Source organism: Malurus melanocephalus, unplaced genomic scaffold (assembly GCF_030028575.1).
Source record: "Malurus melanocephalus ecotype Western Australia unplaced genomic scaffold, MMel_1.1 scaffold_73, whole genome shotgun sequence".
NCBI classification, from domain to species: Eukaryota; Metazoa; Chordata; class Aves; order Passeriformes; family Maluridae; genus Malurus; species Malurus melanocephalus.
In genome coordinates, this window is record NW_026623305.1 from 1,817,343 (window position 1) to 1,841,896 (window position 24,554).

Here is a 24,554-nt window from a genome sequence, read left to right on the forward strand (position 1 = left end):
TAATTCATTTTTTTCATTCAATTCTTCATGCTGCAGCGCRGCTGATGGCTTCTCACCTCTGCTTATCTAAGGTATTTGCATACAGAATAGCCACACAGTTCTTTAAAAGATCTCCAAGCATACTAAGTGATGTCAAGGACAGTAATTTAGCCAAAAGAAAAGAGAAAAACCCAAAACATTTAGAGRTAAACTGTAAATATGAGGCAGATGGATGAATGCACACAGAATTCAATATGAATCTCCAGTGACACTTCTCCATGGGTCAGCCAGCCCCAGTTTTGCAACAAAGAAGAATTCACAGAAGACTTTTCAAGGGAATCTATCCAGTTTCCTGGTCTCTTCCAGGAACTCTCTAGCTCCAAGCGTTTATTGCAGTTTCTCACATTTGGAAAGCATGGATCATTTACAAAATAATTAAAGTGAATACCAGTCCATGGCTGGGGTGATGAAGCCCAACYACTCTGATGGTGCACCATCCTCAGAACATCATCAGAAGGGAACCACTCACTGTGGAGAGCATTTGTCAGCAGAGCTCCCCAGCACCCAGGGCACAGCATGACAGCTTGTTGGCATAAAACCAACCCAAGACACAGCTCCACAAGGCTTGTGCCTCGCCACCACGCGCTCCCAGCAGAGCTTCACTGCAGCTGCCGAGATCCTGAGCGCTGCCCACTGCAAAGCTGCTCTGCCTACACCCTAATCACAAACGTTCAGCACAAAACGTTCCATGTGGGCACAAAATAAGGTTTTGCCTCTAGGTCTCCACTTGGGAAGTCAAAAGGCAGTCAGAGCTGAACACTCAAAATCAACATTGGTCTTGCTGACAGGTAATTCTGAGCTCGATGACAGACGGCTGTTTTCCTGCTTTCCAAGCATTGCCATTATTTAAAGGCAAGTCTGTAAAAATGTTTGTACTGTTGCTGAGTTTCTTGGGAGACCACCGCAAGTAAAATATTTTCATTTTAAAAAAAGTATGTCATTTCAGTCCAGAAGCAAAGCTTGAAACAGATAACCTCAAAAGTGGAAAGTCTTGGGCAAGTTGTTAACTGAAGTCACAGATTTTCAGAGAGGACTTTTACTCCACATCAATTAATCACCACTAGTTCCCCTCCTACAGAACAACCTTTAATCCAACTACACTAATTTTAGTGTGAGATGGCTTGAGGAACAGAAGGTATCCTTGTTTGATTTTTTTCAKTTTTGGATCCCAGGTTGTCTGACTGGAACAGATTTTCAGATGACATTAGAAAAGCCTCTGAAATAACATCAGTCAAGTTCTGCACAGCTATTTGCACAAGCCAATTCTACAGTTTTACAAGACAATCGGCTACATAAACATCTGTCTGCTCCATTCCCAGCAGCTGAGGAGCGAAGGGGACCTTTGATCATTCAACAAAGCCAGTTCCCTCCTGGGTGCAATCCAGCAACCACCACAATTCAAGGGTTCCAAGTTTCRTTTTTTCCCAGTCCTGAAGCGCTGGTTGGCTATCATGTGCATGTCAGTGTCATCCACAGCACAACAGAGAAAATCAGAGGCTGAAGCTACAGCGACTCCCTGCAGAAACAGGAACCCAAATTCCCCCACTGTCTGTTGTTCAAGCAAAGGGAGTGCATGCAGTAATTATCCACACAGGCTGACCACGGGTTTTGACTGTCACACAATGAAAAAGATATGACAAGGGCATCTGTTAAAAAAAAAAAGAATTAAAATATTTACTTTTTTTAAAATACAGATTAGAAATAATTTGAAAACCATGATATTCTGCAAGGTGCTTCTTCACTAGTATAAAGATTAAAAGAGGAACAGCTTCAACCAGTGCATGAAACAGGGCTATGTGTTATGATCTATTTTCCCTGTAGCATCTGTAGAAAGCTGATTAGCTCCAACTCATGCTGTACAACATGAGCACTTCCACTTTCATGTTTTAGCACCATTATAGTCAGAAATTAAAATACTCTGGTGGCCATCACTSATGTTCTGAACCTGGCAGAACAAAGCCATTCCTGAAAGATTTTTGGGATTGCCTTTTCTGCTTACACAGTAGAGAAACCACAAGTGCAGTTTACTGTAAAGCTGGCAATATTTAATAGTGTTTAATGATGCAGTATCTGAGKGGAAAAAGGGCGTGAGCATATATCTAGAGAACAAATTAGTTCACCAGCTTCCATTGAGTTTCCCTCTTTGCCTTGCTCTCTGAATATGTTGGAGTAACCTGCAGCTTGGGGGCTATTTATTTGCTGAAATACCATACCAGAGATGATTCCAAGGAAGAAACAGGAAAAATTCTGAAAACAGACATAATAACATGCACACATTGAAGAAATACCACAGGCAGAACACAGGGGTAAATCTCAGTRATAACTTGGCAGAGATACCAATGGCAAGACCTGCCACCTGCCTGAGGCTGCATAAAACACACCGGGGTGTTGCTGCCCTGTAGGTTAGGCTGCAGCCAGCCTGAATGACCCCCACATCTGCTTCCTCATCAAGARTCACAGATGGTGGCTACCCTTCTGTTTCTTTAGCTCTAAGTATGCATACACAGCAGAAGAAACAAGTAATGCAAAGCTCATTTTGGCCCAACCTCTTTGGTTTGGAAGACATTCTTCTCCAGTTCAGGACATGAAGTGCTCTGGCTTCAGCTTCTTTTCTATTAGGCACACAATCAAACCATACTTGGAGGAAACCTAATTCTTCTATGAAAGTTGAATCTCAATATATTGTGACTTACCCCTATTCCCTATCCCCATTCAAAGGGAGAGAGAACTGCATAGCTTCCAAAGCCATTCCCATTTAAACATTACTTTCCATCTGTACATTTTTCAACTTCCAAAACTGCACTTGGTATGAAAAAAGAACAGCAAAGAAGCAAGGTTGTCTTACTGTATTATATTCACTTAATAATCATAAGCAATTTCTCAGAGAAGTCCTCCAGGCACAGTTTTAATGTTAAAGCAATTCTTGCTTCATTTTAACCATCCACTGATGCAGAGCTGATAGCCCAGCTCATTAAAAAGTACARGGCACTATTTCAAGAAATGTCATAATTTATCAAGCAGAGTTTAGTCACGCTGCACACAGCAGCCTGGCTGCACAACACCRACTGCCTCTGACACTTTGTGAATCCAGCTCTCAAGTCCCTCTGCTTTGGGCTCAGCTGCCCGTGCTGCATGAAGTCACACAGCAAAGCTTCCTGCTACAGTGTCTTCTACCGMAATTTTTCAAAAGGCTTAGCAACATTTAAAAACACATGAATCTCACTTGAGTGACAAGCCATTTAACCAACTTTAAAACTCATTACAGGAAGGATGGTTGGAAGAAGATAAATACTGCAATCTTTTTTTTTTTAAACATTAACATGGAAAGTCCCACATTAGTTTGTCTAAGGAGTCTAAAACAGTGGCAGAGATCTCATTTTGTCCTGTTGCAGATCAGTTGTTTGTCACTTGATTTGTCATATCAGTGATTAGATCTGACACCTAGACTCTGCAAATTGTAACAGGCAATGCAAGGAATCATTACTTGGGATGAGGTTCAATTTAGCCCTCAAATTATTCTTTTGAGGGACTGTGTTTCAATTCTCTCAAGTACTGCCAACACACAGGAGATAATTTTGGATCTTTGGACTCACACAAGATGGTGATGAACCAACTCCCCTGCCCATCAGAAGGTATTATTCCAAGAAAATGGGCATCAGAAGAAAGCAGTAAACCCTTCCCAAGCCCTCATCAGGAAGGTGTGTATTTGGGACTATAAAACATACTGGAAACCAAGTGGTGACTTTACCAGTAAATTCAAGTGGCTGTTTGTTGAACTAGGTGCTACACCCAAGTGAGACACTGCAAAACCAAAGTACCTTCCTGATCCACTCTGACTCTGCAAACATCACACTGCACTGCTTAGAGATTTGTGTTGCTTTCTGGAAGAAAACCTTATTTTTAAACTAAAGTCCACTAGAAGAAGATTAACTGCCCTTAAAAAGTACTTAACCACCTCTTTGCTTGCTATCAAGTGGCCCATACATATCTGTCAGATGAGCACTGTTGATAATGAATTAAAATAAACACTTCTGCTTAAAATACRTAAATGTACTTGTGAGTAGTTTGAGACACACAAATATCTACAGCTTATTCAATTCAGGAATCCTCTGCTCTCAAAATGTCCATTCAGCAGCCCTGCCAGATACTGTTTCACAATACTACAGGCTCACTTATTCATAAACAAATCATTAACATTCTTGACATAAATCCATAGTGTACAACAAATCCCAGCTATGATAGTGTTTTACTACATTTGCTGTGCCCATCATGAATGGGAGTTCTGTTTTCACTAAAAAAACACTCTCAACAAATAAAAGRCAAATTATTCTCTGCAAGAAACACATCAGGATGAAACGCCTATGCACAGATTACAAACTAATTATCAAGTTCATACAGGAATAAACCTAGTATTCAGTTAGTGAAAAGGGCTGCCAAAATTTATGCAAGAAATTTTCTTGCTAGAACTTCAATAACTAAGAAACTCTAATGGTAAAACACACCATTACAGGCTTTTACAATTTCCTCAGCTACTCAGGAACGTTTTGTACATCCCCRTTTCTCCACACACGGGCACAAGAATCATCTGAGAAGACAGGTTGAAAGCCCTTCAGCTTTCACTCACTGCCAGGGATTTATTGACAGCCTTGGATCAGCAGGTTTGAGCCAAGCCCAAAAGGATCAAGGCCCATTTTTATATACCTACCACAACTTTAATTACACTAATTAAAATTAATGGATGCTTCAAGATGAGGTTTCTTGCTCTCTCTGATTATACTCCACACAGATGGCAGCGCAGGGCAATATTTCCCCAACAAACACCATCCACAGGTGAATCCTCTGTGGGTACCCCAGAAAGGCTCACCCATGCAGGCAGCATACYCCCATGCTGAGGGGCATGAAGGGCATGGCATGATGGGATTCCCTGCTCAAAGATGGTGCACACAAGGAGGGAAACTCCCACAGCACCTGCCAGGACAGGTCACATATCGTCACACAGCATTCCACCATCGGCAAAGCTTTGGATATCACGAGGTTAAACCCTCTACCCTCAATTCACTAATACCTTCCTCACCATATTTAAAGAATTAAACGCCTCCCTGAATGGCCATATTTAAGTAAAAAAAAAAAAAAAAAAAAAAAAAAAAAAAAAAAAAAAAGAGGGTGGAAGATAGTTAAGTTACTATTGATGCTCTTGGCAGATGAGAAATACGCTCACAAGAGCTGGACTTCTCCCCGGACTGATAAACATAGAGCAGACTGCCTTCTGTGCCGGCTGCCAGCTCAGCCCGGGGAATAAAAGATGTTTTCAATTCCGGAAAAGATACATGTGCATTGAAATACTGAACACTCAGCAAGGCCTCAGTCCCTTACTTACAGTGCACAGGCCTGTGGGCGCCGGGGGCTGCTCACTGTACGTAAAAATACRCATATGGCAAAGTTTTGCAGAAATGAGACCTCTGTTATTGTAAATACATACAGACTCTCATAGCAATTACACTGCAGCTTTTTAAGGGGCATGACTCCTCTTTTTATTATTTCCATTGGCATGGCTTTTCCATTTCAGCTTGCTTTAGTTCCAGTTCTGTGCTAATGTCACGGCAGTACACTCGTGTGTGAATATATCCAGCATGAATGGCTCACTGACTACTGAGGGCTGTTCTGCAATTCAGGAGAGCAGGTTTRCAGGATCTATTTATGGGTCTCACCCCACAGCCAACTGTCCCGAATGAGCGTGCTCGAGATCACCCAAAAAACGAAAGGAAAGGAGGAGGAGGAGGGGAGGATGCACCACCACACMAACCTCTGAAAACATTTCAGATTTATTTTTGCCAGAGAACACAGCTACCAAAAAAACCACTGGTGTTGTCTAATTTGACTTTTGGTATCACAGAGCTCACCATACCTAAAGTTCTTGCTTTCACCCCTGATGTCCTAAAGTTGTAACATATCCATTAGTATGGAAACCATCAGAGCTGAAAGAGTTCAAGGGATGAATAAGTTTAGGAATCTTCTCAATTGCCTCCAGGTTTTCTGAACATCTCAATCACAGTTTTAGATGTTGTCTGCAACAGTAACAGATAAAACCTACCTCTAAAAAAGCAACAATTTAAAATGGGAAACCCCATGTAATCCCACATTTTTAGTAAATGAGGCACTACAGAAATCCCAGACTATGAAGGTCAGACTAAAGCAATAGATAATTTGAAAGAAGACAAGCAGCTCTGACGGGAATCAGCAAAGAAATCTGGCAAGTTAAGCAGTCATTTGCAGTGTGACACAACAGCCAAATGACATTGAAACCTCAGTGTCAGGTCACCCAAAGAAATGTCCATRCTGCTGAGCAGCCTGGGAAGTCCATGCTTAGGAAACACACACCACACGGCTTTGCTGAGTGGTGCTGGGAAACAGCAAGAGTGGAAACAACTAAGCAATACTGGAAAACTCAGGAGATACTCATAATCTGGAGTAATTTCATCCTCCCGAGTTGCAGGTAGCTCAGAAAGCTTGCAGAGCAGCTTGTAAAGAGGGAGTGATCCCAGTGAAATGCCGCCCACAGAGTGTCAAAAACCCCTGCGCTGGCTCGTGGAGAATTGCAACAGGCAAAGCCACGAGCCAATGGCAAAAAACCTGAATTAAYAGGGAGGCTGAGCAGAAATCCTGAAGACATAAACGTTTGCCAGCTTTGATTGCCCATCTTCYGAAAACAGCACTATTTCCAGCCCCAACTTTCCTTTGCTGACCAGTAAGAGCATAAAAAACATTAAGCTCTGCAAACAAACAGCTGCACAGCACTTGGTACTGCTAACAGCTCTTCACGAACCTGGTTTAGAAGCCGAAATAAACATTACACTTGAGTTTCTAAAGGCAAAAGCTGGTCATCAAAACCCATCTGTCACTGGCTGTGCCCCAAAACACATCTCATGCTAAACCCCAGTGTGCAATTGCACAAAGCACACCCCACTCACAGGGCTCCAGCAGGCACACTGACCAACTGCTTGTCTCCATCAATACACTACTGCTGTACTTTGCTCTCTGATCTAGTACCTGAAAAAGGAAAAAAAAAAAGGCATGAGTCTCTGGCCCCTGATCCAGCAGCAAAGTTGTCAGTATTTTAACAGTGATTTCAAACAGGAGCAAAGTCAAGCCTGAATCCTCAGATTATCCTTTGCAAAACCCCAGCATCAGCATTAGCAAACGAAAAGATCAAAATCAGTTGGCTCAGACAGACTGTAATTTCTGTACCTATATTTATTAACACTAGGTACACAAAACTGAGGAAAAGAAGTGCTAGAAAAACATGCAATGATGTTAACCACAATGGCAAACTGAATGTACTGATCCTTTCCTCCAGCCAGGAAACATTTTCAAGCTGTTTCTTTTACAGCTAGTCACTGGGTAGGAAATGCTTTTCAGACAGAAAAATATTTTCTTTTCCAGAAGACACCATAAAACCCAGGCAGAGCACAGTATATGTTTTGATGAGAATTAATTACTTGTTTACTGTGGTAGTTCATTACATAGCTAATCCCCACACATTGTCTAAACAACTCATTTCCTTCAGTGAGTGAGGAAAGGTCAACAGAAACAAAATAGTTCCATTTTTTTAAAAATAAGGAGATGCAGAGCACTGGCAACACATCTGCAGGGTGTAAAAAGCTGAAGAGCAGCATTGGAGGATGTCCTTTGAGGACCTTCCAGTTTTTTCTAAGTGAAGGTATTCCAGAATGAAATGTTACCAAATATAATGGAATTGAGATGTTCCAGTGTACAAAATATTATTTTAAACCAAGAGCTATTAATTCTTGGGAGCCGTGGGCTGTAGTTTATCATTAGCATCTAGAAGTGAAGGATRGCTATAACAGTCAATTCCATTTCTCCCCAGTGACTAAATTATGTACTAGCTAAATCATTTATTAATGTCAAAGGGTGACAGTTTTCAATTAAGATAATGAGATTCTAGAGGCTCTGGCCATCTGAACCGTGTTTGTGAATTTTCTTGCCAATTTAAAAAAAAAAAAAAAGAAAACACAAAAGGAAGCAGTACAACAAACTAATTTTACTTAAACTGGTACKAACAATTTAGCATTAATTCTACCACATATCTGCTACCTACATACCAAGAATAAATATTTATACCGGTAACCACATGCTGTTAGGCATTAACACAGGGTTAAGAAGATGTTAATTGAATCATGGACACYGGAAAATGAAATCATCTTGCTCCCCTTGTAGCTCTTCAGCTCCTCAGGCGAGAACTCAGCCTTTCTCCATACAGCATCTCAGCAAATGGACACACAGCATCCAGGGTCTGGCTGCTATAGGAGAAAAGGGCAAAACTATCAAGGGAGAAAATCAACAAACTGCCCTCTCACACAGAGGAGTGGGCAACATCCCAACTCCCCAACACCCAAAGTGCCCTGCTGATCCTGGTCAAGTCCAAATGAGGACACATCCCTTCAGTAGCAAACACTGCCCAAGAGTGGAGATACATATTCCAGATCTTTGCAAATATGACCCGTGTAAGTGAAAATCCTACCCCTTAGATCCTTCCTTTATTGTTAACTTCCATGAAGTATCTATAATAAAASTGCTGGTAGCAACAACCATTATTCTCTTCAGCCATCTCACAGCCACTGTTCAAAGTGATTATTTGTATTGACCCACCAGTTTTCACAAAAAGTAAAACAAACTAAAAAAAATCAAAAGAAACCATAAAGAACAACAACTACATAGTGAAAGTTAAGTTTCTCAGGGCAAAACTTCAAACTCACACRGAAGTTCAGTAAAGTCAAGTCAGAAAAGTAACACCGCATCAGACTTGTTGGTTCAGACGTTACTAAGCACTGGCCAGACTCCACGCTTTCTCTTTTTATTTTACTTACAATTAGCTGGCAAGAGATTATGATTAGCTAGCAAAACCACATTCCCTTTTGACCTCCAGGTGTACAAAGCAGAGCAGCATTAAGTRTTTCCCAAAGCAAACCCTGGATTTGTAGGCAGTGTGCAGTAAGGCATCCAGCAGCCCCAGCTGCAAGTCACCACAGTGTTTATGGCACAAATGTCACTGTGGAGCCCATCAGCTCCTGCTCAGATCTATCAAGGCAGGYACTGAGTGCCATGGCACTCTCAGGCAGGCACCTGCCTCCAGACTCTTTTCCAAAGCCTTGTTCCAAGGCTGGACCTGTACAAACTASCACACACATGAGAATTTTACAGAGGACAAGATTACAGCTTATTTCTGTAGAATGGTGTGCACTGCCAGATCAACTCCCTGCTCCACTGGAGATCTGGACCTTACCATCTCTGTTCCCAGTTCACAGCCACACTCAGGAAGAATTAGAGGGGCCAAAGAGGGCAACAACAATSCCAAGTATTGTGAATCACTGGGGCAAAGCAAGGGGTGTTACTGGTGCAGGCAGCTTTTGTTCATCGGGGGAATGTCACTGGACAGCACACAGGATCCAATCACCCTGGCATTGCTGGCACTGCCATCATCTCTTCCCAGTGGAAAAACTGGTTACATTTAGGAGGTGATGATATGCTCCAAAGTCATTCCTCYCCACCTCCAATAGATGGACAAATTGTGCAGTGTCAGTTTGTTCTGGTTACAAAATAGTCCCCAGTTCCCCTGGAGCGCTYCCAACAGCCCTGTTCCCTCCCTAGCCAGTCCATGCACTGGCACTGCAAAGGGAGCCTTTAGCTGCTCCTTTAGCCACAGAGTTCCAACTAAACAGCTTTAATAAAACTCTACCTTRAATAAAACTACTGCTGCCTGATGAGACCTTCTAGTTGGGATATTTCCAAGAGTAACTCTTCTGAAAACCTGAACAGCCAAAACCACTCTGCACTGAGGGCTCAGCAGCACAACTGCAATTGTYAGCAGCGACTAACAACACTTGCTATCTAGAACTCCTCAAATTTACAACATTACTTTACAACCAATTTGGCAAGTCACAAACAGCACTGGCATTGCAGTGGAAGGACTAGGTCATTTTAAAGCAAATACCAAGYTACAGAGCTCAGTGGAGACCAGATTTAAAAACCTCCCAGAAAAGTGYTTAAAAATTAGGAAAAAAAAATTTAAATCACCGGACAGATTTCCTGGAAATGAGGAAGAATATGACTGCACTTTTCACTGCTCATGTACGGATTGAGAGTAAGAAAATATTGGGAACGATGGGGTTTTTTTTTTTCCCTGTATGAGGCACACTGCTCTCTAACATCAGCTCTGTAATGACGGTTGCTGGATAAGAAACATTTGTTTGTTCCCGAGAAATGTTGAAAAAAATTAAAAAGCAAAGCAGGCATTTTACATCCTTTGAAGAAACAAATACATGACGTTTTCACAAGAAAATGTGAAAAATAAGAAAATATCTTAGAAACAGACTGGATCGYAAATAAGAAATACGGGGTTTGGCTGAAAACAGAAAATATTTGCTGAGGCTCTGGAGGTGTGTCAGGCTGTTGGCTGTGCCAGGGGTGGCTGCAGCCACCATGGAGCATCAGGGCTGGGGATGCTCCCACCCTTCAGTGAGGGACCCACACTCCCTTTTCCCCCCCAGAGAGGAGGACCTGGGTGACATGAGGCTTATCAACACTCCCAYAAGAATTCTGTAAAGCAGTTTCCCCCCAGCCCCCAGCGAGCGGGCGGTGCTCAGTGCGTGACAGAAGTTCCTCTGGCGGATACAGAGCAGCCYCTTATCCAAACAGCATTAGGGCCTGGTCCAGGATGACCTCAATAGCACACACTTTCCAGAAAGAGTCATACAGAAACATTTAATTCAGCCCTCTTAGACATTAAGTCCTGTCTCATATGGCTACTCTTAAAAAAAACCAAAAAAAAAACAAGTAAAATTCGGAGTTTAAAGAAGTTTGTTGTCAACCACAATAAAAGAAACATAGGATAACTCCACTGGCATTAATATTGGCACTTAGATTTTTAACAAAATTCTCAAGAATTTGGACCAAAACCAAGACCCACATATGGGCAGTGGCAAAGTTTATCCCCAAGTGAATAAAATGACATCTCTTGTAGACATTAATGGCTTCTGAAACTCTCTAGCTTGATACAACATTAGTGATTTAAATGCCAAACCACATTCACTCTGTTTATCTTGGGAAGTTCCACATCCATGTAAGAACGCCCTCGGACCATAACAGAGGAATGAAAGGTCAGACTGTTACTTCCAGAACCAATGCAGTAAACTTAAGCAAGGTATGAGCATTTCCCTGGTTGGTTCTGCCCACTGCAGTGGCTACTTTTCAAGTATCATATAAGAGGCATGAATAACTTCTGATAGAGAGAAATAAAAAACTCAACTTGAAAGAAACAATATAAATATCTCTGAAAGTRATTTAAACTAACCAGAAGTAAGCTATTTCAGTGCAAGATTTCTGCAAACRTGGTTCCTGTGCCATGCCAGACTGCCCACGGACCGCTCAGGTCCCCAGGTGATGACCTGCCACTCCTCCCCCAGAAGCTCTACATCACTACAAAGCACTTAGCTTCATCCAAAGCCTCCTTAGATTCTGTCTTTCTGACAAACACGTGTAGGTACCTTAATCTGTACGGACCTCACTGTCCCACAAAGCTGGACCCTGCTCTGCTGGAGCACAGTCCCAGGCTAAGAAAACTTGTCGAGCTGGTCCAGCCACAGGGGTGAACACCCAAAGCCACAGGTCTGAATGTCTCTTTCCAGGTAAAGATRTGTCCATGACTCATTTCAGCTCACACTTGCAGCTCAGCATTTCTTTAAATGTGACTTTTCCTTAGGGGAGATGAGCTCTGCCACTTCTGCAGCCTGAAACTTGTCAGCATTTTAAATGTGAGCAGGACGGGGGAGAATGGCTGCAGGAAAGGAATTATTAAACACTGACTAACTAGAATTTACAACTAGAATAAGTGAGTATTTTTCACTGTCTTGAAGTGCCAGCACTTTTCACTACCTTTGATTATGAAAGGCAGTCATCTCCTTCATTTAGAGATGGGTTTCAGGCTGGCCATGATGCCCAGAAAGTCTACCCTGTGCCTTTGCAGACCCTACAGCAAGCCTGGTATTTCTGACAGGGCCATTTCCTACACCAGGCAGCCCCATTTCCCACAGACACCCCCAAGGATATTATCTGAACTCCGTGAGTGACAGCCATTGAGGAAAACAAAATCCCAAGTCTTCACAGTGGGAGCTGTGTCGTGTTCCCAAGCCAGAAGCTGCAGGACTCTGAAGGGCAGGTGCAAGGAATCACACATGACCTCAAAGCTACAAGAAAAAGAACTGACTATTGTAATATCCATGGGGAAAGGCAACAGCTCCTGTAACCTTTCTAACTGTTCAACTGGACCTTCCATATGAACTCTGTATTTTAGTGGTACCAGATTAAAACATTGCCCTTTGAAAATGTTACATGTCCCAGCACCAAGCTTCAGGCTCTTTAATGAAAAAAGAGCCTCTAAACACCAGATCAAAACAAAAGTCAGTCACAAACAAATGCTTCCAAACATTCCTTATAAACCACAGAAAAGTTACATTGCCGTCTCAAATGGCAAGATAAAAGTTAATAGATTCAAAGGCCTATCCCTATGCTCTGAGATAAGGCTGCATGACTAAACCTGAGTGATTTAACGTCATTTATCAAAGTGAACTGTCCRATCTCATAGCAAGCAACATCCCTTCTGCAGACTTCAGCACTGATGCTCCATCAACAAGAACGTGACACAGAGGGTTCCATTTCTCCCATCCAACAGGCAGCGTTGCCGATGGAAGCGGAGCACAGCCTGAAGCGAGCCAGGGTCACAAATCCACAGTTCCCAGGGCAGCCCAGCTCAGGAAGGGTGAGCCTGAACCCAGCCCCTAYGCCTTGTCCATGGCTGGAGGATCACAGGGCTTTGGGGGTCTTGGGAATCTCTTTGTTACCTAYCAGAAAAAACAAGCACCAGCACTCTTTAGTAGCACTGCACATCCCTGCAGCAGTTTGTTCTAGCAGGAGGCACCAAAGCTGTCTTTACTATCAGGATTTTCTCAAACACAGAGCACCAAGCTCAATAGGTCCTTTCAGCTGCACTATCAAGAGGGCCGACATAAAATTTTCAAAATATCCTTCCTTCTAATTCTAATCCAAACAACAGAGCACAGCTGTGAAAACTGAAGYCTGCACAGATCCACACTGTACAGGCTCCTTAAAGGCACTGGGACAGGATTCAAGCTTCTACATTTTCTGATTCAAATTTATAGTCAGGCACAGAAAATTCCCATGGACTAGGGGAAAAACAAAAATGCTTAAGCTGACAATTTTCTGAAAGATGAAAAAAATTCACTACTGTCTTCTGCTGACACAGTGYGTGGTGAGCTGGGACAGAGATCCACACTATGCCATGACAACAAGGCAGCTCAGGGAGCTGCCAGTTGGTGTTTGCTTAAGTTTCAAAAGGTACTTTTCTGGTCAAAACCTAGAAAAAATATAATAAATTCCAAATGGAAAAGCTAAAATTGGGTAAAAGGTTCTGTTAAATATATAGCCTCAAATGAGGGAGAAAAGGATTAAAATCCTATTTTTGAAGTCTGATGTATTTTTTCTAACAATTTTTCTGCTTGTCTTTTTATGCTCTCCATCTCAGAGCCAAAGCCAGAACAACCAGCACACCATAACACATTCCACAGTGCWCCTCTCCCCAGCAGAATGAAATACTAGAAAACCAAGGACAAAATCCCTTAACGTGACACTAAACCAAGTTCAGCATACTAATTTGGATGGGACAGCTTTGGTGAGTATGAACATAAATTTAGTTTGCCTGTTTTTCTTAACCAGAATGACAGGGAAGGAGGGATGGGTGACTGCTCTCCCCAAGAAACTACCATTTTCAGGGTAGTGTCACCATGATTGGCTCAGAAAGCACAGATTAATCCTGACAGCAGGAAAGCTGGTCCCCAGCTACAGGAAAGCCCCAGARCAGCTGAGACTCGCTCTGGAGAGCCTCTCCCTGTAGCCACTCAGAGAAGGAATGTTGTCCAACTCTCCCTCCTGTCCCCCAACACCCAGGCTCAGGGAGGGAAAAGAGAGCTAGCAACTTACAGGCTCAGATGATGTATTTGGTGCTGCCACCATCACCATGGAGGTCCCATGCCCTTGCGACAGACCCCACAGGCTCCAAACTCCTCCCATCCTGCCTTCCAACCTGCAGATTTTCTCAGGAAGCTCCACAGCAGGGAGAGCTGTTCATTTTCAGTGAGACTGTACAAACCCTCTGGATGTCCCATAACAGTCCCATGGATGGGTTTCCTGCCCTGCTTCTCTCACCAGGCTCAAGACTGGTACTGACCACAGCAAAGTTTGGATCAGATCCCACTGCAAGACCCTCAGAGCAGCTACTCCACAGTGGGACCACACTGAACATCAGTTCTCCTCTCCCAACACTCGGTGAGGGGGTGAGCTTTCACAATAGCACAGTCCACCAGGTAAAATACTCTCAGGCAAAGACTGGCCCTAAAGAGATCTGAACACAGCTGAATACTTGTAAACTTACTCTGGGGTCATTCTGAAAGCTTCACATGGGACGTATGGAATAACTGTCTCTCAAAACCAGAGGGAGCTTGGCATGAGAAGAAAGAGGTGGACATAAATCTGAGCTTCAGGACACTTAATTACATTTCTATCTGTTCTCAGTGTTCTTGGCAGTTCCCATCAAATATATCTGGAGAAAATGTTTTCACGTGCGGAGACATTTGAAAATGGTCTGGCACAACACAGAGCCAAGGCCACAAAGGGTGATGGCGCAAGGATTCTGCCTGCCCTGTGCTATCCCAAACCCAGCAGCACTGTGCTCACAGCAGAGCTCYGTCACAAAAACTCACCAGCAGCAACTCAGGCTACAAAGGTACCTGCTCTCACTGTCTGGGAGCAAAACCAGCCATTAAGCTGTGAGAGGAACATTTATTTACATGGTCCCAATAAAAACACATATRGAGGTTTTTCAATGACCAACACTCRAGAAGTCATCACCAAACTGCCAAGGTGTCAGTGCAACAAGAGCAACTTAWTCATTCYGAGGCTGTGTATAATTTTGTTGAAGCAACATCATTAAAAGAATATTAAATACTGGCAATACACAACTTCTAACTTTTCCTTCACATTCTATGCAAAAATTTATATTTGCCACTCCATATTTTCAGTATTTCWGAAGGAAAAAGAAATCATTAAATGTTATATTAGGTCTTCTCAGGACACTTGTACAACCACCCAAATTTAACATCTTTGGTCAAAGAGCTCTGATGCACTTATTCAGAAACATCTCAGAAGACACTGTCATCTGTAACTTTCCAGCTATTATTTGAAGTGCAAATAAGTTCAATTACTATACATGAAAGCACTACAGGGGAAAAAAATTGTAAGTACTAAACATTGTTTAAAGGGATTTTTCAGCTAYTCATTTACGTGTCTCTGGGCCAGACTGTCATCTTGCCTGCACAGAGCCACATCAAAAGCACAGYAGTGCTGGAAGGGTGAGGACACTTAGCCCCACACCTCAGCACCAAGGCAAGGCGTGTCTGCTGAGAACACAGCCATGWGAGGAGGGAAATGGTAACATCTGGACACACCACTGCTGACTGTCCTGCTGGATGACACTGGGGACACACAAGATCTGAAACARGCACTTAAAATTCTGAACTACTTAGACTGAATGCTTTAGTTTGCCTTTCTTCATGGAAATTACTGCTTTATTTTTTTTCCTTGGTCATCAAATAGGCTGGCAGTTTCATAAACAGAAACTAGTAGTACACTGTAAATGAACCCTGAAGATCATTTCCCAGGGGGCTTTCCACAAGGCACTCACTGATTCTGATTTTCTTTTGGTCACAGAGTGCTTCCCAAAATTATCATTTTTCCAGAGCCATTCATTTTCTATGAAGAATAAATAATGTAGAAAAAAAGGAACTGCCTGAGCTAAGTGGTGCCAGATGAGCCTGCTGGAATCACAGGGCTTTGTTTTAAAGATTTCTGACTGCTGTAAAGCCATAGAAGCAAACTAGTGCAAAAACTCYGATGCCTTGAAAGATATCCCGGTGCCAAAACACCGGGCTGTGAGACCTCAGACATTTGCAGCCACATGACTCAGGCTTAAATTTCAAATACTTTTCACTTTTTCCTTCTGACATAATATTTAATGAAACCAGAGTTCAGTAGTAGTATCAGTCCTGCTATACATGTCTTGCAGCAGTTTCTGCCTAGACAGCTGTTYGTGTGCTTACAACTCGCTTGTGTTTGGTTTAGAAGGGTTTTCCATATGCTTTAAAAATTGGATAACTATTGTTTCAACTGACTGTATGCTGCATTTTTTAACAGACATGAATCTGAACACTGGAAAGGATTAGAAGTTCATTTTGAAAGCACCAATAGCACCTAAAACCACATTACATCTGAACACATGCAAWCATTTGTCACAAAACCACAGCAGCCATGATCACCTTGAAGCTATCGCACATGTAAGTCCAACCAGAGCTGACTTTTCTTTAGTGAAAGCTCCTGATATGGGAAAGGCATTTGATGTGTATACTAGTGGTAGTGGACACATGTCATGTACATGAATTTAGCAACAGAGTTTATAGTCACAAAATTTAAAAGCATAGAAGTAGATTGAAGATGCAAATTATAGGGTACATCAACAAATTCCTGTAAAACAAGCAATATGTTTATGAAGCCTTGGAAAACTGTGCTTACAGGCCAGCTCAAAGGTAAGCAGCAACACCCCAACACTGCAACCTTCACTTTTTTCMCTTCCATTAATACACTGTCATTCTACGGCTGTGTCCTAATGGCGTGGAGGTACATAACACCAGCATTTCAAAGACTGCAGTAAAGCAACCTTACACAGTGTTATTTCTCATGGACTACAGAGGAGCTGCACAAGTTACATGATGGCAGAATGGGGTTCAGGAAATCAAGCTTGCCCTAATAAAGGACTTGAAGCTTCCTGCCCTTCATCACCCGCTTCACTTCATCTCATCTTGCCCACCCGCAGCTCTCCTGAACAGTATTTCACAGCACATTAAGAGGGAGGTGGAACTYCACTTTATGAAAGAAATAAATTCTAACAATATGAGAATACACTACAGCCATCCATTATTAAATCCTTGCCCAACAATGGCTCCAAACTGCGGGTTTCAATAAGAATATTGAATTTCCAGAYGAGCAGCGAATCCCTGAAGTCCTACAGTGAACACTTTGCTATTTGCACAGCCGTATGAACCCAAGCAGTGCCCAGCACAAAGATCCATGATACCGCACCCCYGTCTACTGCTCCCCTGTGCCTGATCCCCACTGATGTGAGCCCACCCACTCCACCACCCAGAGAAGCAGTGAGACCTTCTCCAGGAACAGGGCTCATGAGCATGGCACAGCTCAGGGACACCTGGCAAGGCAGCACGAGGCTGGGCAGCACCAATGCTGCTGCACCTCTGCTCCAGGGGAAAAGCTACTTGAACACCGTGATCCCTATTACCCACATGTGTCAGGAGAAGCAGAGAAACTTATAAACAGGGCTTACAAACAGCATGACCTCGGAAACTATGCACCCACTGGGATTTATTATCTAGAAACAACGTCTGGCATCATGCTTCCAGGAAAATTTAGGTTGCAAAGCAAACAGCAGCCACACAAAACTGTGAGAACACCTTGCTTGTTTTCAAACACCACTTCAGAGTCCTCATGGGAGCATCACTGAGACCGTGAGCTCCATTATCCCAGCTGTGCTGCCAAGGGCTGCTGAACCGGGCACAGAAAGTACATTTGGAAATAGTTTCAAAGAAAGATTGCAAAATACATTTCAGCATCATTTCAACAAGTGCCRCTGCCACAAACATCAAGCCACAAATCAGTGCACACTGCTTATGGCCACTGATAAGGTCTGCTGCAAACACAGCAATGAAAACCATAGCAGGCAGGCACAGTGAGCCYTGGGCTGGAGCCTCTGCATTCCCAGCAGGGGGAACAACCTTTAAATACCTAAAGCGACCTTGGYTGCTGCTCCAGAGAAGACTGGGAGRCACACAYATGTACTCACCTGCTTTTTACTGACACAAGCCMGCAATGCTACCACTGAAATCAGAAGGGAAAAAGTCTCCCAAACAGACACAGTCCCAGATCACCTCTTGTACGTTAAATGTGAATAATGCTTATCCTGCATTACCTGCAAAATCATGATCTTCTTACCACACCAGAGACTCGCTGATCCCTGTGATATATTCCTGCAACATCCCAGCTGTATGATTTCACATGTAACTGCCTGTCCCACTAACTTTGGAGAAAACAGAWGAAACTTCAGTGCTGCTATAGGTGAAAGAATCACAAAAGATGGAAGGAAAGGAACAGCAAAAGAAAAAGCAGGCTTCACTGTATTATATTTTCAAGAAGAAACTTCAATAAYTACATTTTTCTAGCTTATTCTTCTAATCCATTGCATTCAATTTATCATATCTTCCAGAAACAGAGAGGCTTCTTCATTAAGCGGCAGGATGACAGTAAAAGCTTCCATCAGAGGGAAGTAGACAACAGGCTGACCAAAAGAAAAAAAAAAAAAAAAATTGGGAAAAATATGAACCTAAGTAAATTGTATGAAACCAGAGGGAACATTTAACCAGTTGTTTTAAAAACGAACCAAAAGCTAAAAAAAAAAAAAAAAAAAACCAAAAACCAACCCACAAACCAAAAAACAAGTAATCACATCTTATTCCAGCAAAGCCAAAAACCAAGACTCTGGGAAGGGAGGCACATTTTAGCAGCTGATGAAACTTTCAGCAGCAAGTGGCCTCAACAGCAGTGGGGACAAGTCCAGTCCATGCCCCAGCTCACTGCACTCTGTAACCCAGCTGCTGATGACACCTCATTCCTATTGCATATGCGTGAGTTTTGCTGCTGACCTCACTACTGGAATTGTACCCATCCAGTCAACGCCAAAAACTTCGGCACAAACTATGAAACTTGACAGGAATGAGCACATTTGGAACAGAAGTAGATTTTGCGTGAACGGCAACAGACCAGGAATGTGCAGTCTTGTCATCCATCGTGTGGGGCTGGGAAAGGGGCCCATGAGCAGCAGAGGACCACAGCACACTTTGTCAGAACACGGCAGGAGCCRTCACACCACCACGTTCGCTGCCATTTAAGTGAAACATGCACAGCTTGCCTTARCACTGAGGGCAGGACTGACCCATACCAACAGGCATCCACTTCCAAAGGCAGTTCATACTTTCCCTTACTGAGCCAGGCCAAAAGAAATAKTCTGAGAGATGAAAATATTTTCTTTGCTGTTTTACTTAGTACAGAGCTACACCATGGACTAACAACAGACCCGCACTTCACCGCAGCTGGGTACTGACACAAGATACATGTGGGTCAAAATAAAGCCACATGCCATGCACACACTAGAACATCAAGAAAGCTGGGCCAGCTCCATGCTCTCTGCACCCATACATCAGCCTGCTGTGAACGACAGKGCTCTATCTGCCATTGTACATCCCCCAAATATCCTACAGTAGTGACTTGCATAACCTGTAATCCCAGAATACGTTAACAGAGACCATAAAATGCCATCTACTCTACACACACCACCCTGCTACTACCAAAACCTCACACCCAGCACCTTCACAACACCTGCTTGTCAGGCAGGGTGACACGTTTGGTGCCAGGGACAAGCAGATGGCCCCCCTTCAACACCCCCACTSCACCAACATTTGTTTGATGGCAGCTATGTGCGGGGAGAGAGGGAGCCTGGGGACAAAGAGAGCAACATGGGACACCTGAAACTAAATTAAGATGCTCAGGGGTGGAAGGAGAGAAAAAAGATACATCTATATCTTGCACAAGCTCTCCTCAGGGGGACAGGCAGCACTGCCAGCAGTTCTGGCCAGGCTGGTGATTCACAACATGTCAAGGCRAGATCCGACTCCTTGAACAGACCAGGCTTCAAGGGCTTCTTGGAGAAAAAATTTCACAGGGGTTGGGGATATTAGACAGTCTACTGCCCACGTAACTACAGSTCATATATATATGGATTAGCACTGAGCTTTCAGTTACAGGATCTCATCCTAATTACCCCAGCATCCTTCCCCTCATTGTAATCATTTTGTCCACAATTCACTATACTGTCATTCAATCCCTTGTGTGAACACAGAATTATTATGGACTTCTTGTGACTTTTCCAAGGCTTTCTCCTCATTTCAGGAGCTGGCACAAGTCCAAAGCATCATTTAATTCTGCAATTTTGGATTCTCCCTGATTTATTTATTTTTTAGAGCTCCTACAGTAATCCGTGTATTTCCCCAGAAACTTGTGTTGGTGAAAAGTGCATTTATAGGGACTCAGCATTTTGATGGAGGATGCCTGGAGCCTCCAGCCAGAGGCAACGAACAGTAGGTTTGCACAAAGATAGTGGCTGCTGCTAAGAACTCGGGTGCTCAGGGCTCCCCTTCAAGAACAGGCTCAGGTTCTGCTGCAACAAGTAAGTGAGAGGCCAAGTGATGATCCCCACTGCAGGCAGCCCTGGTTCCCCACAGCACACAGCCATTCCCACCCGCTCCCTAAGGCGAGACCCCTAATAGTGCACAGGATACAGCTAAACAAGGTTATTCTGCCAAACATGAGCATTTGGTTCTCTTTAGCCTTGCATGCTCTTGTAGGCAGTATCAGATATTTGTCATAACAGTACTTTGTTATTTTAACACCTCCCTGATTCCACAAAGGGGACACAAAGCCAGTCTGCACAATCCAGACCAGCATCACACTACTAACCTGGGCTTTCTCTTTGTCCTTCCCTTCCCTCACCTYCTCCTTTGTCACCAACCGCTTGGTGCAGCCTCACTGAGGTCTGTCCCCTGCAGCAGCACCTCCCCAGGGAGCACCGCTGCCTCCACAGCGCGCCCAAGACCATTAACTCCTTCACACAGGGCATCCTGACACTTGCGTTTAGCAGAGAGGTTTCTAACTAACACAAGGAAAGAACTAATAATATGCTCACATAGTTTTTCCCCGGAATCCATCCGGTTGGATGGATAGGTATGTGGTACGTTATTCCTATCACTAACAATYAAGCTTCTTATTGTCAAGAAAAGTACAGCTTTTTCACACCAGRAATTATTCCCATTACTGGCTGGTGCAGATTAAAGCTCACGGATCTCTCAGCTTGGCTCTACTATCAACTCCAAATCAAACCACTGAATTTTCTGCTCCATGGTATCAAAGCAAACTCTCAATTTGAATTGCAAAAGTAGTAATAACCTTTTCTTGTCATCTCCTGTGCCCATTGATTCTTATTTAAGATGGCCAATTCTCTCTCATTAGGCACTTGCTCCGGAAAASTACATGAAACAGACGCAGTGGAACTACAAAGTGAGTTTGATTTCATCTCGCTCTTTGCCCGTCTCAGATTCCCCCGGACCGTGCTCCACGCACACGAGCCACGCCAACAACGGCAGAGCCGGCACCGCACAGCCGASCGCCGCCGGAGGGTGCGGCGAGCGGGGATCCCAGTGACCCTGACAAACCCCGACCTCCGGCCGTGGGGATGGCGAAGGACTGCCAGGGGATTCCGCATCCCCCGCGCACCGCCCCAGGGACCCTCCCGCTGCCGCGGGTCAGGCGGGGCCGGGCCGGGGGCGCCCCTCAGCGAGGGGGGCGATGGAGAAGCCCCGGAGCGGCGCGTCCCCCACCGAGCCCCGCCGGGAGCGCCGGAGCCGCGGGCAGCGACAGCCGGGATGCACCGGAGCGGCGGCCCCCGCACCGTGCGCCTGGGGTGTGCGCGTGTCCCGTGTCCCCGCACGCCCGCCCTCCGCTCCGGCGGGGGTAGAAGTTGCCACAAACTCCCGGCGCGGGGGTGATGCTCCGCCGGTCCCGCTGCCACCCCGCCGCCCCCTCCGGCTCGCACCCCGGCCGGCCCCCCTACCTGCAGCCGCTCCGTGGCCGGCTGCCACATGGTGCCGCGGCGGCGGGAGGCGCTGCCGAGCGGGGCCGCGCGCGGCTCTCTGCGGGCGCGCGCCCCGCCCCGCCCCGCCCCGCCCCGTCCCGCCCACGCGTGGGGGCCACGCGCGGACCCGCCCGGCATCCAACCTTCCGGGCATGGCATCCCCTGGGCTCGGCATCTGTCCCCCGGGACACGGCATCCATCTCCGGGCACGGCATCCAACCCCGGGCACAGCATCCATCCCCTGGGCACGGCATCCATCCCCCGGGACACGGCATCCATCCCCCGGGACACGGCATCCATCCCCGGGCACAGCATCCATCCCCTGGGCACGACATCCATCCCCCGGGACACGGCATCCATCCCCCCGGGACACGACATCCATCCCCCCGGGACACGGCATCCATCCCCCCGGGACACGACATCCATCCCCGCGGGACACGGCATCCATCCCCCCGGGACACGGCATCCATCCCCCCGGCACACGGCATCCATCTCCGGGACACGGCATCCATCCCCAGGGAACGACATCCATCCCCCCGGGCATGGCAAAAGTCCCACCTGGACACCTGCGGGGACGGGGACAGCGCCTCGCCCCAAGCGCTGGCCCAGCCCGGCGTGTCCCGCCCCGCATCCCACTCTCGGGCAGTGGTTCGGGCCTCCCCACTGGCGTWTGCTGTGCGCTGCCTGGGAGGGTCTGGGGCCAGCCCCTTCTCCCCCGCAGAGGAGCCTTCCCCAGGGGATGTTTGCCTCGCCGCAACTGAAACTTTTTCCTCCTGCAGGTGGTTCTGCAGGTGGTTCAAGCTGCAGCGAGCATGAAGGACGTGTCATGGCTCTGTAAGGCCGCTGCGGTTGGCCGTGCAGGGTCGTGGAGAACACRGAGCCACCAGCTAGGAGAGGGCCCTCCCTGGCCGGTCAGTCCCAGGGTGATCCCCTGRGGGGTCAGCACCAAGGGGACAGCACCAAGCCAGCATCAAGGCCACATTGTGCTGTTTGGGTGTCAGACGTCTCATCTGTGCCTGCACTCACAAGGACAGACACACRCTGTGCAGAACTGTGCAGGCACGGCTGTTCCTTGTGCAGGTCAGAAAGGCCACAGGAAAGCAAAGTCTCTGCAGGTCCCAAAGCTTCACCAAGGGACTTTTTTCCAGACACAAAAGCTGCCCCTGGCCCTCCCTGCTCACCTGAGGCTGCCTGGGCAGTGCCCCATGCTTGGTTACAGGAGGATTTGTTAAAAACCTAGAGGAGCCCGTGTCACACTTGATCCAAACATTGACACCACATCCCACAGCCTGCAAGCCAGGCTCCTACACATTGTGGGTGTGTACCCCAGGGACACAGGGTACCCTTTCAGTGTTAGTGATTTAAATAGCAAAGAAAAGCAATGCTGAATCTTCTTAAACCAACAAGCATCAGGCTCACCTGTGGACAAACCATGACTTTTGGCAGGGCAGCTCTGCCATAGGATCCATCTCAAGGACCTTGGGACACATTGCAGGATCTGGGCAAGGCTGGATGTGGTCAGATTGAGGCCTTAATGAGCATGAACTTTTAGACTGTTTCTAAAAAGACTCCACCAATTTATCCCTGGGCAGTGATGGCCTAATTAAAGCAATTCAAGTCTTTCACTCCATTCACTGATGCATCACCCACCTCTCTCAAGGAAGGCAAGCACTAAATCTGCACCAGYTCTTGGCCGAGAAGCCCACCAGAGCTCTTTCCAAATACCATGTCCCTGTCACTCTGTTGTTTCTTCCAACTGGTGCCTACACTCCTGCACGAGGGCCTTTTCCAAAAGCCTCACTTTTCCTCAAGTGAAGTCTGGAGCAGTTTCATGGATCCTGCCCATATGGGTAAATCCACCCGCCATCATTTCCTGAACCAGCTGGCAGCTGGCACAACCCAGGCTGTCAGCAGCAGGGCACACAAAGGAAGTTCAGGATCTGCAATTGGCACGAGGAGACCAACCCTGGGGCTGGAGGCTGCTTCTCTCTTATTTTACATGACTTTTATACAAATGAAAACAATTGGAGAGGGAAATCTGCATTTGCTACAAAATGGGTGGCATGTTATGAGAACAAATGAATAACTTAATATTTGAAAGGATATGAAAACAAGAGAAAATGAATGCTGTAGGCTTCGTGAGAGGAAGATAGGAACATGCTCACATGGGGAGGAGCAGCTCAGCTGCACATTTTTGAAATCTAGCTGGTTGGTTAGAAAACAATCTGTGAGCCCCTGAGCTTCACCAGCATCCTCCCCAAGCCTTACTGCTCACCAAGGCAGCAAGTGGCACTGTGGGGACAAGAGAGCTACCGAGCCCTTCTGCTCATGTTTGCTTAGCTCCAGGTGTGCTCAGCATCATGGCCTGTCTCAGGAAATCCAGCTGTTTCGCCCTTTKGGACATGCCCCACGACACCTCTGCAGGAAACTCAGTTTTCAGCCAGGCCAGGTGCTGCTGGGGTGGTCAGGCACCAGCCAGAGCCCAGCTCAGGAAATGATTCATTAAACTTGGGTGAGTTCATGTCACAATCTACTAAGATGAGGTCATTTCTACCTAGACTTT

At 45.5% G+C, this 24,554-nt stretch overlaps 1 protein-coding gene across 2 annotated transcripts in view; it reads right to left on the minus strand.

Moving 5' to 3' along the window:
• The window catches only part of PID1 (phosphotyrosine interaction domain containing 1), an 82,188-nt gene extending 60,134 nt beyond the window's left edge, over positions 1-22,054 (minus strand). The window contains exon 1 of one of the 2 annotated variants that reach the window (XM_057366907.1): positions 21,971-22,054. In XM_057366907.1, the coding sequence (XP_057222890.1) occupies positions 21,971-22,000 (30 nt within the window). In that variant the 5' untranslated portion in view covers positions 22,001-22,054. Of the gene's footprint in view, positions 1-427; positions 468-21,970 lie in introns of those variants that run through there. The other variant, XM_057366908.1, reaches the window with a different exon arrangement.
• Positions 22,055-24,554: the final 2,500 nt, after the last annotated feature.